This window comes from Coccinella septempunctata, chromosome 1, assembly GCF_907165205.1.
Source record: "Coccinella septempunctata chromosome 1, icCocSept1.1, whole genome shotgun sequence".
Taxonomy (NCBI): domain Eukaryota; kingdom Metazoa; phylum Arthropoda; class Insecta; order Coleoptera; family Coccinellidae; genus Coccinella; species Coccinella septempunctata.
The window spans coordinates 21,560,763-21,578,905 of NC_058189.1; the positions used below are offsets into that span (position 1 = coordinate 21,560,763).

Sequence of the window (18,143 nt, forward strand, 5' to 3'; positions counted from 1 at the left end):
GTTTTGTAGCGGATGCAAACGCTCATTTCGCGTGAGCGTGTAGCCGCTCGAATACGCTTACAGTGAACACCCGGGCTAAACTGGAAGAGATTATATTGAAAGCTTACAAAAAAAGCACGAGAAGAGTGAAGAGACCAGCACCAAGTCATCCGCATGGCGATACGCCTAAAGAAGTAAATGATCTTATACGAGAAAATCGAAGACTCAGAAGAATATATCGGATGAATAAAAATGATCTGAATAGAAGGAACCTCAACCGACATAGCCAAGTTCTGAAAAATGCCCTGAAAGATCTAAGAACAAGCAGATGGAACAAAAGGGTTCAAGAACTGAATATAATCGATCATTCTGCATGGAGAATGCAAAAAAGCCTAAGAGAAGAAAAGACTAAAATTCCACCCCTACACGGAGAAAAGCGAATGTCGTATACCAATACTGATAAGGCAGATGCATTGGCGGACTCGATCGAACGAGAATCGAGAATAAATTACAGGATAGACGACGATAATGAAGATTTGGAAGAACTGGTTGAAGAAAATGATGAAGAAATGGATGAATTACCAGCGACTGCTGTAATACACAAGCCAACATCGTCAAATGAAATCAGGGAAACAATTAGAAGTTTGAAGAAGAGGAAAGCTCCCGGAAGCGATAAAATATCGAATGTTATGTAAAATAAATTACCTAGAAAAGGTATAGCCGCTCTAACAAATATCGCGAATGGAATTATGAGGACAGAACACTACCCAGATAAATGAAAAACAGCAGAAGTCATAGTATTCAATAAACCATTCAAAGAGAAGAAGTTCCCACAAAACTACAGACCGATAAGTCTACTGTCGGCGTTAGGAAAATTAGTAGAAAGAATTATCGCCACGCCACGAAAATCTGAAACTTATTCCACCAGAACAGTTCGGATTCAGAAGGGAACATTTAACAGAGCAACAATTATTAAGGCTCACAAAATACATTACAGAAGGATTCCAAAATAAACAAGCTACAGGTCTTGTTTTACTAGACGTCGCCAGAGCATTCGACATGAAGGATGAGATAAGATGAGATGTGCTGGATATTCGATCAAAATATGCAAGTTGATCAGGAATTATCTCAAACATAGAAGATTTTACGTGAAAGTGGGAGGACAATGCTCCTAAACAAGAGATATAGAGGCTGGAGTACCCCAAGGGTCAGTGCTTGGGCCACTTCTGTATAACATATACATTCACTATATTCCGAAAAATCCAAGAACCATGCTAACGTTATATGCTGACGACACAGGCATAGGAACTCGACACCGCAACCCAGAAGTAATAGAACGAGTTCTACAAGAAACGATTGACGAAACAAATGACTGGTGCATAAAGTGGAAAATCAAGCTCAATGGACAAAAGAGCCAAGCAATATTACTTGAGAAGAGAAGACTGCCACCCACAACGAATCTAGAAGTTGACGGCGAAATAATCGACTGGAAAAATGAAGCCAAATATTTAGGAATAACGCTTGACAAAGGACTCACTTGGAAAAGTCATATCAAATAAGGAATCGACAAAACGAAAGCAGCCATGAATAGACTCTTTCCTCCGATAGGAAGAAGAAGCCACATGTCGAAAGAGACAAAATTGAAGATAATCAAAGCCATTGTTAGGCCCCAACTGACTTACGGATCAGTTGCCTGGGGTTTCGCGGTAAAGAGCGGTAAAGAATTCAGGCCACTGAAAACAAGCTGCTACGATGTGCAATAGATGCACCTTGGTTTGTCAGGAATAGACAGATTTATAGGGACGTAAAATGGTAAACCATTACGGAATTCATGAACAGAAAAGCAGAGAAATTATTCGCAACAGCAAAAAACCATCCGAATCAAGAACAAAGGAGACTAGTGGACTGCGACCCAGAGGAAGACAAAAGGGGAATGTGAATTTATCGAAGGAGAATAAGAGAACAATTAAAAAGAGATCAAAATAACAACAGAAACTCCAATAAAGTGTTTTCCAATAGAGGATAAACACATAAATCCCAGCACGAAAGTGTGCGAGAAGAAAACCGACTAAGAGATGAACGGTTTATAGGCAAATGCCCGAAACCAATATTCAAGAAGCAGTTAAGGGTTTTTAGTGGGTCTCGAGCTCAGGAGAGTGAGAAACCTCACACTTGCGGGTGGTTCGTCTGACTTGCAGATTTTCCCCCTGCTACACAAAAAAAAAGGAATCAAAAATATATTTTTCTGCACATTCAAGAAGTATTGCACTCTTATTGACGTTCTTCATGAACCTATTCGAATACTTCTTATGAATCCGAAGAAAAGGGGCATAATTTGTTTGTCCAGAAATAGTCATTTATCGATAAAAAAAATTATTTATATTCCTTGTATGTTGGGGAGAATGCCAATGCCAATAAGAAATTTCAAGACAAATACTTAGATTCTCCTACCAAAATATCTTTCAATCCCTAATAATTCGAATTGAAGGGAATGTGGATGATGTCGACATCCTCTACTTAGTTCCCTTCATACGGCTCTTGCACAAGATTGATCATTTCGGAATAGAGGGAATATTGTTGGCGTGAATCCGAGCATTCCAGCAGAGAACTTCGACGTCTAGGATGGTGACGAGTTGGATACCTCAGCGGTCAGTATTAGGCCCAATTTCATTTCTCTGCTTTGGTCTGAATACTCACCTTTATTTCTTTATTTATCGTATGGCTATCAGCCACATTACAAAATTTGAAATACAATATAATACAAACAGTATTAGAACAATACACATCATATACAGATTACGAAAATTTAACGATGAATACAGGGAATGCCATGAGAAAGGAGAGGACTGTAGAAATGCTATCACCCACTGCGTGATAAATCAATTAATATTCGACTGGAACGCTCCATATATGACTATCCTGAGTATCCAATTCCATTGAGAATATTTTCCTTGCAAATGGTTGGTGATCGGCGACTACAGGGGGAGTCTGATCATAACATATAGAGTTATTTTCCATGGACTGTTTGGCGTGGATCTGTCACAGGCCCCGGGTTAAGATGATGGACGCCTCGGGCATAGGCGGAAATGAACATTTGTTTTTTCGTGGGAGGTCTAAGGTGATCACCCCCGAGGTGAAAATGTTGGAAGGAGAAGATGTTTCCACGTGGATTCTTTTTATTTCATCCTAAATTTTCAAATGTTTTCGCATCATACCCATTTTTAACGTTGGATATTTCGTCGCCTTGGATGTGAATGAGTCTAATCCACAATTTTAGGTTTTTTGAGTTAGAACTGTAGACAACTTCAAAAAAGCTCATATTCTAGAGTAGCGAACACACTCAATCGATTTGTAGCTTATTCGTTGAGTTCTAGCAAAATTGCTAAAAGATCGAAGCAACAATGTTTTTTAGCGAATACAACCTAGCGGCTTGGATCGTTTTACTACTGTTTCCTAAAGGACTGATTTGAAATATTCAATAGGAGATAAAATTAATGATCCACGAGCTGACACTTGAATTCTATATTACGCAACCAGTCGTGAGCTAGGCGTTAATTATTTTCTAGAGCGAAAAAAGTTCGAATGCGTTTTACTCGAAATTTATATTGAGTGGATCAGACCAATTCACGTCCAAGGCGACGATTTTTACCAGCGTTCATCCTGCTCAACATTCCGGCACCCTCTAAAATTTGGCGTCCACGGCAAATGCCCATATTCTGCCCCTTCTGAAGACTGGGGCTTATCTTTCGGAAATGTTTCCACTGATCACCTATGGTTGGCATTGTCCTATCCAACCCGATGTAGAATATTCTCCTTGCAAACTGTTGTTATCGTTGTCGGTAATCGTCGACAGTGGGGGGACCTCACCTCAACCATAGACATAGAGACATGGACTGTGCCTTCCCTTTATATCTATGCATGAAATACGGTCAAAAAAAGTGACAGAGAGAAAAACACGTCGGGAATGCAGTTGTCTTTTTCTAGAATTTTGATTGGTCTACACTCACCTCTATGTGAACAAAAAAGAGAAAGGTATGTCCCGACGAGCTTTTCTCTCTTTCTAATAAATAGCCAATTTTATGCTGGCATTGCTCAGTCCATGTCTCTATGTCTATGACCTCAACATACCGAGCTCTCTACGGATTGTTCGGCGTGGATCTGTCACAAATGTTTCCATAGAACACCAATAATACCCTACGTGGCCACAATTTCAAATTTGTCCAAAACAACAATCCGCCAAAATATTTTATCCAATAGAGTTTTCAAAGTGTGGAACAGCCTACCGGTGAAAGTTGTTTATGAAGTGTATTTTCACTCCATCTAAAATAGTAATTTACGTAACAAGTCCGGAAAATAGGGTTTTTTTGAACGAATAGACAAAATTTCTAGCCGTAGACGAGTCCTGGAACTCTGTGAGTCCAAAAAAACTATTTTCCGGCGTGTTGCGTACAATATTTTTTCGGAAACCCTATAGAATCACAAATCGCTGATGCTTTCCATATTTTATCGCGAATTGAAATAAAAAAACTTGCAGAAATTGAAGCATTAAAGGAAGGAGACACATAGAAGTATGTAGGCATAAAACAGGCAAGAAAAGATGAAGAAAAAATTAACGGAGGAGAATGAGAAGGATAATGAGAACTGGCTAAGTACCACAAGCTCACGACAAGCGCACGACTCGACAATAATCCCGTTTTTCCTCTTTTTTCCTGTCTTATCTTTAAGTCGAATAGTGGAAAATTTGTACCATGGATGATCAGTATTCTCTGTATGAACATCTTGTTAAGACGAAAACTGTCGGGTGTAATTAGATTGCCGACAACGCCTCATCGAATTCGACATCGATAAGTTGTCGATAGATTATCTATCGATCGTAGTACCACTGCTGATCTTGACAGCAGGAATCTGATAAAAGCGAATAATACCTACGCTTGCCTAGCACTGAGCTACTCATTCGGTATCATTTCTTGGACCAGCACGGATTTAGCAGATCTACAGAGACAGAGAAAAATAAACACGATGCTGACAAAATATGATAAACATCACACCAAAAGCTCAATAGAAAGGACAGAGCTGCCACGAGAACTTAGGGGTAGAGGAATTGTTGACTTGTCCAACCGCATGTCCCAGGAAATTGAAGGACTTCGAGAATATTTCCTGAACAAGGCTGCTTCGTCAGAACTGCATCGAGTAGTTTGTGTTTGTTTTGTTTGTTGTGTTGCTACTCTGTTGAAGCTACAACAGGTCCACTCGGAAACTTGCATGGAAGGCACCAGAACGAGGTCAAACATGATTACATCGACATATCAGCGTCGAACTACTCGTTGACTTCCGGAAGGTTGTTTCCCGTGACAGAGGGCTTCATCCTCGCCATCCAGGATCAAGTGATTCCCACAAGGAACTACATGAAATATGTCGCCAAGGACGCCTCAGTGAAGGATATGGCTCTGCAGCACATGAAACTATCCAGCACATCACTGGAGGATGTCAGAAGGCACGGACAAATAGACATGATGCTGTTGCCAAGATTCTTTACCAAGAATTGGCAATAACATACCAACTTCTAACGTCAAAAAAGGTTCCCCATTTACCATCCGAATGCTTTATTGGAAAGTGAACATCATAAGCTCTACTGGGATCGCACGGTCTGCGGTCTCACAGACCGCAAAATAACTCACAATAGACCTGACCTCATATTGCTGAATAAGGATGAGAACTATTCATCGACGTAGCGATTCCAAATAATAACAATCTTCTAGATAGGCACACCGAAAAATTCTCAAAATACAGAGATCTAGAGGAACAAACAGGAAACAGTGGAAGTTAAAAGATATCAAGACCATCCCCATTGTCATTTCATCTACAGGGCTGATACCAGAGAGCTTGAGGAAACTTCAGTTGGACGAAAATATCTATAAAGTCATGCAGAAGGCGGTACTGCTGGGAACGGCGAGAACTGTACGAAAGTACATGGGAAATTCAGAAGAACACCGTCTGCTTCGACAGAAGTTCGGGTGGATCTTTTTTTTTTTTTTTTTTTGGTGTAGCAGGGGGAAAATCTGCAAACAGACGAACACACCCTCTCCTGAGGGGGAACAGTGTGGGGATTCTCACTCTCCGAGCTCGAGACCCACTAAAAACCCTTAACTGCTTCTTCATAGGTTCCGGGCATTTTGCCTATTAACCAGTTGACTCTTATGGTTTCTGGACTCTCACACGATCATAGTCGTGTTGATATTTGTATGCTGCCTATAGCTTTTATAGGTTAAGCTCTTCTTTGGTTACATTTAAATCCTTACCTGATCTTTGGGTCTTCGGTAGTAGGTTCTTGACCTTCTAGCTTCTTCCGTTGGATCGTAGTCGACTAATCTTCGTAGTTCCTCATTTGGATGTTGTTTGGCTTTGTCGAATATCCTTTCCGCCTTTCTCTTCATAAATTCTGTAACTGGTTCCCATTCCAAGTCCTTGTAGATTTGTTTGTTCCTAACAAACCAGGGTACGTCCATCGCCATTCTAAGGAGTTTATTCTCAGTGGCCTGTATTTTCTTGATGTGGGTCTTGGCTGCGAAGCCCCATGCCGCCGATCCATATGTGAGTTGTGGTCGCGCAATTGTTTTAATCATCGTCAACTTGATGTTCTTATTCATATGACTTCTTCTGCCTATGAGTGGATAAAGTTTACTCATTGCGGCTTTTGTTTTATCAACTGCACATTTGATGTGGTTTTTCCATGTAAGTCCTCTGTCAAGCGTCACTCCTAGGTATGTTGCTTCATTTTTCCATTCAACCTCTTCTCCATCAACTTCAAGGTTTTCTTCCATCCTCAATCTTCTCTTTTGCAGTAATATTGCTTGAGTCTTTCTTCCATTGATTTGGATTTTCCATTTGATGCACCATTTGAGTAATTCATCTATGGCTTCCTGCAGTCTCCGGTGTATGATCTCTGGGCGTCGATGTCTGAACGCTATTCCTGTGTCATCTGCGTACAATGTGAGCATATTTCTAGCATTCTTCGGGATATCATAGACGTATATTACATAAAGCAGAGGTCCAAGTACCGATCCTTGAGGCACTCCCGCTTCTAATTGTCTGATTTGAGAGGTTGCTCCATCTATTTTCACATAAAAGTTTCTATTCCTCAGATAGTTCCTTATAATCTTGCATAGCTTGGTCGAATATCCTGCTTTTTTCATCTTGTAGATTAGGCCTTCGTGCCATACTCTATCAAAAGCTCTCTCGATATCCATCAGAACTAATCCTGTGGCCTGTTTGGTCTGCATTCCTTCGGTGACGTATTCTATGAGCCGTAGTAATTGGAGTTCAGTCGAGTGTTCTCGTCGAAATCCAAACTGTTCGGGTGGAATTATCTTCAACATTTCTGTTTCCTCATTCAGCCTTTTGGCGATAACCCTCTCGACGACTTTTCCTAGTGCTGATAATAGGCTGATTGGTCTATAATTTTGAGGAAATTTCCGTTCCTTTCCAGGCTTGTTGAAAACTATCATTTCTGCAGTTTTCCATCTCTTTGGGTAGTATTCGGTCCTCATCACTCCGTTTGTTATATTCGTCAAGGCTGCTATTCCTTTTCTAGGCAATTTCTTCAACATATAATTCGTTATCCTATCTTCTCCTGGTGCTTTCCGGTTTTTCAGTTTCATTATTATCTCTTTGATTTCTGTTGGTGAAGCCTCGGGTGGATCAGGAATCCAACCGACAGCAAGGAGCCGAGGAGCGGCCCGAACCCGACCACCAACACGAGCCCGAAAACCAGGAAAGGGATCCAACAGAGGTGGATCCTTTTGATACCTGGGATAAGTGAATGTTCCTCTGGAGAGGAGTGTGAAAGCCGCAAGGCTAAAGTCATAAAGATAATATTTTACACACTGCACAGGCAAATAAAACACTCGTTACTCTAAACAGTCTACACGCCGCGTCGCGCCGTCGTCGTCGCTAACTAAGGCTCGATTCACAAGGGCGAAACGATCCAACGAATAATGCGAGTCCACTTTTTTAGCAGTGTTCTTTTCTCACTCACACGCTCTGGCAATACATAGTTTCGAACGAACTTGTCATAAAGTGTCTTTCACGGCGGTAAATATTAGTTGGTCCGGATTAACGATTGGCGGACTTGGAGAGAATTTAACGGTAGTTAACGAGTCCATTAATGAAAAATTAAATTAACTTAAAAGTTGATCCGGTAGATAAAATGTTAACTTCGTTAATTAACGATTAACGGATTAACGAGTTAATGCCCAGCTATGATTGTTTTAATGAAACACCGGTGAGAATCGAACTCTGAAGTCTTGGAACGGAAGTCTAGACTTTTTCCGCCCTCTCACGGAAGTGAGACTTCAAGCTTTTGTTTGGATTTCCATTGAAAACCTATCGCATATACTAGGGATAATTCTTCATCCTCGAAAAAGAGATGAACTGCAAGTAGCTCTTTCATTTCAGTGGACCTGATGACTCGAAGTGGCCCGAGCAACACTGCTTTCTGCATTCTGCGCACCCAAATCTCAGCCAGAGTTCTTTCGGCCGGAATAATTATGTAACGCAGTTATTATTAATTATTATTATTATGCAATCTGCTGCTGTTGTTGAATTTATGTGCAATTCTTTTTATTTTGAATAAGGTTCATTTAATCGTTTGTTTGTATTGGGTAAAGTGCAGATGATCGTACCATAGCTCGCGAGGTGACATGATAGCGAGTAGATTCAAACGTGCGTTGTCCACGATCATCTGAACATACTTAGGCCTATAGTATCTGGGCCCAATGAAGATGGGAAAAGAAATTATTACTCATGATGGGTGAAGCTAGACAACATTTCTCTAGACTAAACATTTCCTAAAGGAGAAATAGCTCTATTAAAGGGTGGCCCATTTAAAAATTGGAATTTAATTTTGCTATAAAAAAAAACTGCTCAATATTTTTCAATGGTTGAACATTTATTTAAAAGGTTGGTTCATGACATTTATTCATGAAAAATAATTTCGGCCAAATGACCACCACGGCTGACTTGGCAGTAGCCTATTCGTTTCACCCAATTTTTTAATACATTTTCGATTGTTTGGGGCTCTATTTCACCAATAGCAGCTTGAATTTCGATCTTGAGGTCTTGAATTGTTTCTGGATTGTTGGCGTAACACTTATCTTTCACCGCTCCCCAAAGATAATAATCCAATGGCGTCAGATCGCAGCTTCTTGGTGGCCAATTCACATCAGCATTTCTGCTGATTATTCGATTTCCGAAAATGCGGCGTAAAACATCGATTGTGGCGTGTGCTGTATGGCTCGTTGCACCGTCCTGTTGAAACCAAACATCGTCCAAGTCGTCAGCTTCAATTTCTTGAAAGAACCAATCGTTCAACATTGCGCGGTAGCGCTCGGAATTGACGGTTACGGCGATTGCTGCTTCAAAGAAAAATGGACCGATGATGCCGCCAGACCAAAGTCCGCACCAAACAGTCACTCGTTGTGGGTGCATTGGCTTCTCTATGACGACGTGCGGGTTTTCTGTGCCCCAGATGCGACAATTTTGCTTATTAACATAACCACCGAGGTGGAAATGAACTTCGTCCGAAAATATTATTTTTCGATAAAATTCGTTATCCTCCGCCAAACAATTTTCCGCCCAATTTGCGAACCGTAGACGACTCGGATGGTCAATTGGCTTTAGCTGTTGCACCAATTGAACTTTATACGGCTTCATGGCAAGATCTTTACGCAAAATTCGCATCAAAGAAGTGCGTGAAATGTCCAATTGTTGAGAACGATGGCGAACTGATGTTGATGGTTGTTCACGCACACTTTCAGCCACAGCAGCAATATTTTCGGTTGAACGGACCGGACGTGTACGTACACGTGTTGGTTTATCTACCAATATTCCGGTTTCACGAACACGCTTCACAAATTGATCCACAAATTGGGTTTTTGGTACATTTTTTTTGTCGAATTTTTTTCTTAAATTTCTCACAGTTTGAGTAGAAGACTCACCACTTTGGAAATAAGTTTTTAATATTTCCCAACTTTCTTCAAGCGAATAGCGTCCCATTTCGTAAACTTCAGTCTTTCAACTAAATATTAGTCACGTCAAAAAGAATAGTTGACGTTTATAAAGTCAAATAATCGGTAGTTCAAATTCCTAACACTAGATGGACCACCCTTTACATATATTTGTGACTCACCGAATGTTACGAAGGAGTAAACGAACTTTTGGCCACAGTTGGTACAAGAATTGCTCATGGCTGATAACGGATTGTATGTTGAGCATCTGTAGCACATAGGTAATAATTCTTCAGGATCATTGAATGGTCTTCCCCTTACTGATACAGTAGCTACTTCCACTTGTTCTTGAAATCTTCGAGGAATTTTGAAGTTCTGTATCTTATCCAAAAGTTGCTTTGCTAGTTTGTTAGCTCCGAGTTTTCGTGCTTGCTTAGAAAGGCAGTAGAGAATATAGCTAATATTTTAATCAGGAAAATAAACCAGGTTTCAGTTTCAAATGTAAAATGCTTAAATTCGGAAAAGCTTCATGATTCATAGATGTCAAACAATTGTGACATAACACTTTTATATATTTAAATAATGAATCATTATTCAACAGGTTGAAATCTATCCATCGGAATCTCGTCCGAGATTCGAACCACCGTGTGGAAGGCAAGGACTTTCACCGACCTGGCGATATGGGAGATTACCGAATCGATCCATATGATGTGTTTCATATTCGATTTAGTTTGACAGATTGAAAAATACTTGAAACGTCTGTGTTGAAAAATTGCGTCTCATAAATTATAATTGTTCTTTAATTTATCATGGAAATCGACAGTGATGAAGAAATGCTATGTACTCCACCAGAAATAAGAGATGTTGCAAAAATTACCACATTGAATCTATTGCCGAAAAAGGCAGAGTATTTTCTTGCCAAGTAATCAAAAAATTTATTTCTGAAACATGTGATGAAAACTATCTAGCAATGAAAGTAAGAAACTGGCTATATTGTAGGAGTCCTTCGATTTGAATTCATGGTTATTCTTTTTATTAGGTTACAATGATAATGAGTTATAGGTGCATGCCGAGTAAATGAATTGTATAACATGAAAATGCAAAACCTAAAATATATTGGATCAGGTTTCTTGGTAAATGTGCCCAAAACCAAAATAAAAATCAGTAGAAAATTCACTATAAATGAGGATTTGTAAAAAATACATAGACATGCGTCCAGCACATGTAACTTCTGATATATTTTTTCTGAACTATCAAAATGGAAAATGCACTTCACACTAGGATAGGTTTAACAAATTCACGAAAATGGGAAAGCAAATAGCCGAGTTTCTGAGGCTGCCAAATTGCAATGAATATGGACATAGCTTCCGCAGATCTTCTGCAACCATACTTGTCGTTGCCGGTGGAGACATAACAACACTGAAGCGACTCGGGGACTGGAAATCCACGATGGTTGCCGAAGGATACATAGAAGATTCAATGAAGAACAAATTAGGCATAGCTCAGAAGATATCAACCTCGACACAAGAAGCAGCAACTGAATTCCAAATTGGAAATCTAAAATCTAAATCAATAAGGAACGACCGACCAAAACATTGATTTATCTATTAATTCAATGCTTTCCTTTATTTTCAATAATTGCTCTGTTACTATATAAATAAATGCAAAATTATATATTTCATTTTCATCGGAGTGAAATAAAGGAATGGAATCGATGTCAAGTGAAATACCTATATAGTCCATTCCAAGGGCGGATCCAGGATTTTTTTCTGGGGGGGGCACAACGGGCAGACGAGCAAAAAAATCAACAGTAATGTGAGAAATGAACTTCAAGTTTATTTTTAAGAGTTCAAGTATGCATAGAAAGATCCGTCCGTCTGGGGGGGGCACGTGCCCCCGTGCCCCCCCCCCCCCCCTAAATCCGCCCTTGGTCCATTCAAGAATGCTTGACATCTCGGGTGACTATGGAAAATTGAATTTAAGTTGGTAATAGCTCATTAGTTGAGATTTTGTGTTGCAGAATTTAGGTTGGTATTTCGAATAAACAGTGATCTATATGTGAATCTATGCACTGACCGACGATAATTTGAATTTTGAACTGCTTTTCGCGTTCTTAATTTGATCGTACAAATTGAAAAAATAATTGTAACAATTTTGGATGCTGATTAATATGCTCTGAATTTCAATATTTTTTCTTTTCAAATACTATTCTGGGTTATATTTATATATTCCAGTTCTGTGATTGAAACTATAGAAATCAGCTTAATATCTGGACACAAGAGATCTTTGAAAATTTCTGTACTTTCTGCTGGAAAGTCCCCTGGGCTTGATGGCATCAACATAACATTGCTCAAACGTTGTGCCTCTGACAATGATATACAGGCTGGGCCATCCACAACTTTCCACCCCGAATTTTGAGCTTTGGGATGGAATAACGAAAAAACGCTCAGACAGGTCAAATTTTGTTGAAAGGGGGACAAATAAGGGTATTCAAATGAGTTTGATATCACTACCCCTAAAGCCGCAACCCCTAACAGCCCTTATTTTTGAATAGGGAAAAGGGGTCGAGCAGCACCTTGTTGGAAAGGCAATTCAATTTCCTGAATGAGTGCATTTTTTTTCATCGCTTTATTATTATACAGAGTGACTCAGTATTCTATCAATAACTTTCACACGCCGAATTTGGATCTTTGAGATGGAAAAAACGCTCGGACAGGTCAAAAAATTAATTCGATATCACTACCCCTCTAGCCGCTACCCTGACAGCAATTATTTCAATTTAAACGAAAGCGCACGATTTACGATATGCTTACTACATTTAGAGCTTCAAAAGGTTTTTTTGGAGTGTACATGTCGGGCCTCTTCAATTTGAATAATAACCACCTGAGAGGACACCATTAAAAGCTTCGTAGAGAACAGTTTTTCTCCAGGAGTAGGCAAAATTTTCTGAGCAACGAGTTTTTCGCATATGGAATATGTATCCAACGCCACTAGTGTGAACACCATTTTACAGAAAAGTATGAATTGAGAAGATCAAGAAATAATTTCGTTCTCTATACAGGAGATGATGTAGGATTATTAATATGATATCAATATGATATCATTGAAACTGGTAAAATTAGTGCCTATATCCAGCAAAAATGAGTTCAATGCAAAAAAATTGGGAAAAGAGAATATCAGAGAGAGAAGAGAGTTATCAGAGAGGCGACAATGATAGCAAATACCATAGAAGAATTCAATTTACAAGAAAGTAAAGTGATGATAACACCGATGGAACCGAATTTCCAAATTGAAGACTAAAGGTCAGTTCATATTATCCGTCCGTCTCGGTTCAGTTCAGCTCAGCCAAAATATCTTTCAATGTGTTTTATATGGACTAATTCATACTATCCGTCTCCGACCCTTCAGCACCTATCGGCACGCTTACGGCCGTCCGACGGTATTCTTCCAGAGAATATTGTGCGGATGGACTGAAGGGCGTGGTTGGACTGAAAGAGACTGAACGTATAATATGAATAAGCAACCGCTCAGTTCAGCTCAGTCAATCGCCGGTTTTCCTTTGTTGTGAAAGCTTTTTTGAACTTAGTTTTGTTTTTTGTAAATTGCGAAATTTTTCACCCTATATATCTAATCGAAATGATTTCCTCTTCATTCTAAAATAGCCATGATATGTGGACCAATTTCTTTTATAATGTCCAATATTCACCTTCAACTTCTCTCTTTTAATATTGGTTAGACACCCAATCTTTTAACCGACTTTTTGTTCCTCTTCATCTTCGTCTAACAATAAAGCAAAAGCACATAATTCCTTCAGGCAAAATTGCAGCAAATTTATTTTTAGCAAAAGTTAAAGGGTTTTCGTAAGAGAATAACGAAAATAATAATACTAATAATTCAACAAAAATTTTTGGGGTCCTTCTTGTACTGTTTTGACCAAAATGAAAGGCTTCATTTGTCACGTGCTGGTCGATGCGAATGCAACCGAAGATTCACGACACACGAAGCGGAAGGTGACTGAGACGATCGTGACTGATAATATGAACGCAACCTCCGTCAACGACTAATGATCCTTCCGCCGGCCTGAACTGAGCGGAACGTATAATATGAATCGACCTTAAGAAGTCATACAGGTACCGTACAGGGAAATCATTGAATCCTTACTGTATATTGCTACCATCAGCAGGCCTGATGTACATATAGCATATTCAGTTATATTTCTAAGTAGATTCTTATACAAACTAACACAACAATTGTTGATCGCTGCAAAAAGGATGGTTAGGTACCTGAGAGGTACTATTGATTTGAGTCTGACCTATGGAAAATGTGACGGAAATTTCGAGATAACAGCCTACACAGATGCTGACTTGGAAAGCGATCAACTGGACAGGAAAAATGTGAGTGGCTGTGCAATATTCTACAATACAAATTTAGTGACGTGAATTTCAAAAAACAAAATGTAGTCACTCAGTCAAGTTGTGAATCGGAATATTCAGCCAGTGCCGTGGCTGCCGAGTTTTTATATTTGAAAGGACCTAGGGCAGATTTTGAACTGAAAGATCTGCTGTCAGTAACTCTCCTGGTGCCATAGCACTAACTCTTCTTCCAAATGGTAGACGATGATCTTTTCCCATGATACATGCCTGACAAATTTTATTATTAATTGGTACCCACATCAATTCCTAATAAATTTTTCAATTTTGAATGCTGATTAATATGCTGCAAATTTGAATATTTCTTATTTGCAGATACTTTTCTAGGTTATATCAATATATTCTAGTTATGTGAATGAAAGTACAGAAATTTTTAAAGATCTTTTGTGTCCATCATTGTCGCCTCTCTTATAACTCTCTTATTATCGATGATATTCTCTTTTCCCAATTTTTTTGCATTGAACTCATTTTTGCTGGATATAGGCACTAATTTTACCAGTTTCAATGATATCATATTAATAATCATACATCATCTCCTGTATAGAGAAAGAAATTATTTCTTGATCTTCTCAATTCATACTTTTCTGTAAAATGGTGTTCACACTAGTGGCGTTGGATACATATTCCATATGCGAAAAACTCGTTGCTCAGAAAATTTTGCCTACTCCTGGAGAAAAACTGTTCTCTACGAAGCTTTTAATGGTGTCCTCTCAGGTGGTTATTATTCAAATTGAAGAGGCCCGACATGTACACTCCAAAAAAACCTTTTGAAGCTCTAAATGTAGTAAGCATATCGTAAATCGTGCGCTTTCGTTTAAATTGAAATAATTGCTGTTAGGGTAGCGGCTAGAGGGGTAGTGATATCGAATTAATTTTTTGACCTGTCCGAGCGTTTTTTCCATCTCAAAGATCCAAATTCGGCGTGTGAAAGTTATTGATGGAATACTGAGTCACTCTGTATAATAATAAAGCGATGAAAAAAAATACACTCATTCAGGAAATTGAATTGCCTTTCCAACAAGGTGCTGCTCGACTCCTTTTCCCTATTCAAAAATAAGAGCTGTTAGGGGTTGCGGCTTTAGGGGTAGTGATATCAAACTCATTTGAATACCCTTATTTGTCCCCCTTTCAACAAAATTTGACCTGTCTGAGTGTTTTTTCGTTATTCCATCCCAAAGCTCAAAATTCGGGGTGGAAAGTTGTGGATGGCCCAGCCTGTATATCATTGTCAGTGGTGATGTGAGGGAAGAGGCACAACGTTTGAGCAATGTTATGTTGATGCCATCAAGCCCAGGGGACTTTCCAGCTACAAGATTCTCAAGGTGCTCGTGCACGATTTCCTCATTTATGTTGATGCTGCTTATAATATCAGCTTTTGTTGGGGGGCTTATTTTTGGTATGGAAGTATCTGGTTCGATGGAGAATGATTCAGAAAAGGCGTTTGCAAAGGTTTCTGCAATCCTTGAATGGTCGGCTAGTAAGGTGTTATCATTGGTCTGCAATGATGGAACAGAAACAGTTGAGTTGAGTGTGTTACGTACATATTTGAAGAAATTTTTCTTATTCTTTGACTGCAGCAGTTTATGTTCAAATAATCTCTTAATATCTCGGATGGATTCAGAGAGCTGCTACGTCGAAAAGGTTATCACAATTTTCCTTTCCACAGAATCATTTCAAATTCCTGTGTGTGATCCAAGGCTTAATCGGATTCTGTCTCAAGATTTTCTAACTTGTACATTCTTCAATCACCCCCTCGTATTTTCGCAGCGAAAAGATTCCATACATTGTCCACATCGGCGCTGGCGAATATTGTGTGCCACTTGTACCCCTCCAGAAGTAGGTTGGCCTTATCATAATCTATGAATCTAACCCTCTTCGTCAGATTCTGTGTTTGGTTGGTCGATCATAGCTGAATTTTTGTTGACAGAACTATGTGATCAGATTTTACAATACGTGGAAGAAAATTCAGACCAGGAAAAAGATCCCTAACATCAATCAATAAGAATGAGATCCGGTGTATCTAGTTGGAGATACTATAACTATTAGATAATAGGCTCATGTATAAGTCAATAATGGGAAATCTCAGCCAGAGGACTGGTGAAACATCAACAGGAAACAAAAAGCCCTTGTTGAAATTGCCAACGTTTCGAATCTTTTTATTGTTTTGACTTCTTGGGCGGCTGTCATCTGGCTTAGTGAGGTTTTTATTCCTTATATTGTTGTATTGTGTTTTTTTTTCAAAAAACTTTATATGCTGATGTTTTGCTGAACCTGTTTTGTCGTTTTGGTCTGTTCCTCTAATGAGGTATCACTTCAGCCCTGATGAAGAATCAATAAGGATTCGAAACGTTGGCAATTTCAACAAGGGTCTTTTGTTTCCTGTTGATGTTTCACCAGTCCTCAAGCTGAGATTACCCATTATTGACCAATTATAAGGACGAGATTTGATAAACTCATGTATGTAAGTTGATTTATGTTGCATCTGTTTAGCATCACGACGAAGGGAAAAATGGGGAGCCCGGAGATGGCATCTTTTGTAAGGGCCACTCCCGAATATCGCCAAAGTTAAAATCACCCGTGATAAGCACATTTCTCCTATTATGACATATATCTTCCAAGTGATCGAACATCACTTGATCAGACAGTGATGGACGAGGACGATAAATGCATCCAACACTAAGTGAGATGTCTCTCGATTTGATATATATATATAAAAGTATTGTCTATACGAGGCGTATTCAGGGAGTACTCAGACACCTTATAAGAAGAGACTCCAAAAGCTATATACCTACATCAGCGCAACAGACACCATCACCATCAAAGCAAAACAAAAACAAGAACAAAATTCAGGTTGAATTCTGTTTGAATTTGAACCGAATCCAACCTGGATTATCTCAAAACTAAGTCAAATATGAAAACTCCGTTCTTAGAGGGACCTCGTGATGACGAAAAAAGCTATGTTGCTCTGGTAAGACCAAATGAGACCGAAACCATGGTCAGCATCTGCTTTTCTTCGATGGGGCGTACTCCATTGGGGCCTTGACGATGGCAAATTGGCTAGTTCAATTCAGATCGTAACACTTGTTGATATTCATATCAGCGAATTTATCTCTATTATTGTATTCATTGCCTCACCGTTTAGGCGTGATCATTCCTTATTACTTTTGAATAACCTTCTTGAATCATATCGATACGACAAACCATTTTCGAGTAAATCGTTGAGACATTAATGAGAAAAACGTTCTCTTTTGACTCTAAGCAAAAATTGTCAAAAAGTGAAATCAAGATTTGCCCATAACTTTCGTTCTTCAAATTAGAACCCTAATTTTTTATGATTGCGTTGGAGTCGAGTCGAGTCGAAGAATAATAATAGCGTTCTAATATGTGTAGTACTAGCAATAATTTTTATTGAGACGATGTTTCAAAATGCTAACGAACTAGGTCTTCCTGCCAATTGACCATATACAGCAGTGGCGTGTCTAGACTTTTGGAATAAGGAAAGGTACTCCATATATATATATATATATATATATATATATACAGGGTGTGGCGTAATGAATGGATAATATTGAGCCTGGGGGTAGAGGACTCTATGGCGGTTCAGAAAAATATATTTTACGTTCAGTAAAAGTGCCTTGGTTTTCGAGATATTGGAGATTTTCGAAAATTCAAGAAAATTACACCCTACGCCACTCGTTTTGCAGGCAAGACTCCAAATGAAGGAATTTTT

General features: G+C 39.1%; 1 protein-coding gene across 1 annotated transcript in view; it reads right to left on the minus strand.

The window, feature by feature from the left end:
* Positions 1-18,143, minus strand: part of LOC123323050 (intraflagellar transport protein 122 homolog) — a 216,085-nt gene that overhangs the window by 30,097 nt on the left and 167,845 nt on the right. The window contains exon 13 of the mRNA XM_044911251.1: positions 10,166-10,440. Coding sequence (XP_044767186.1) covers positions 10,166-10,440 — 275 coding nt within the window. The remainder of the gene's footprint in view (positions 1-10,165; positions 10,441-18,143) is intronic.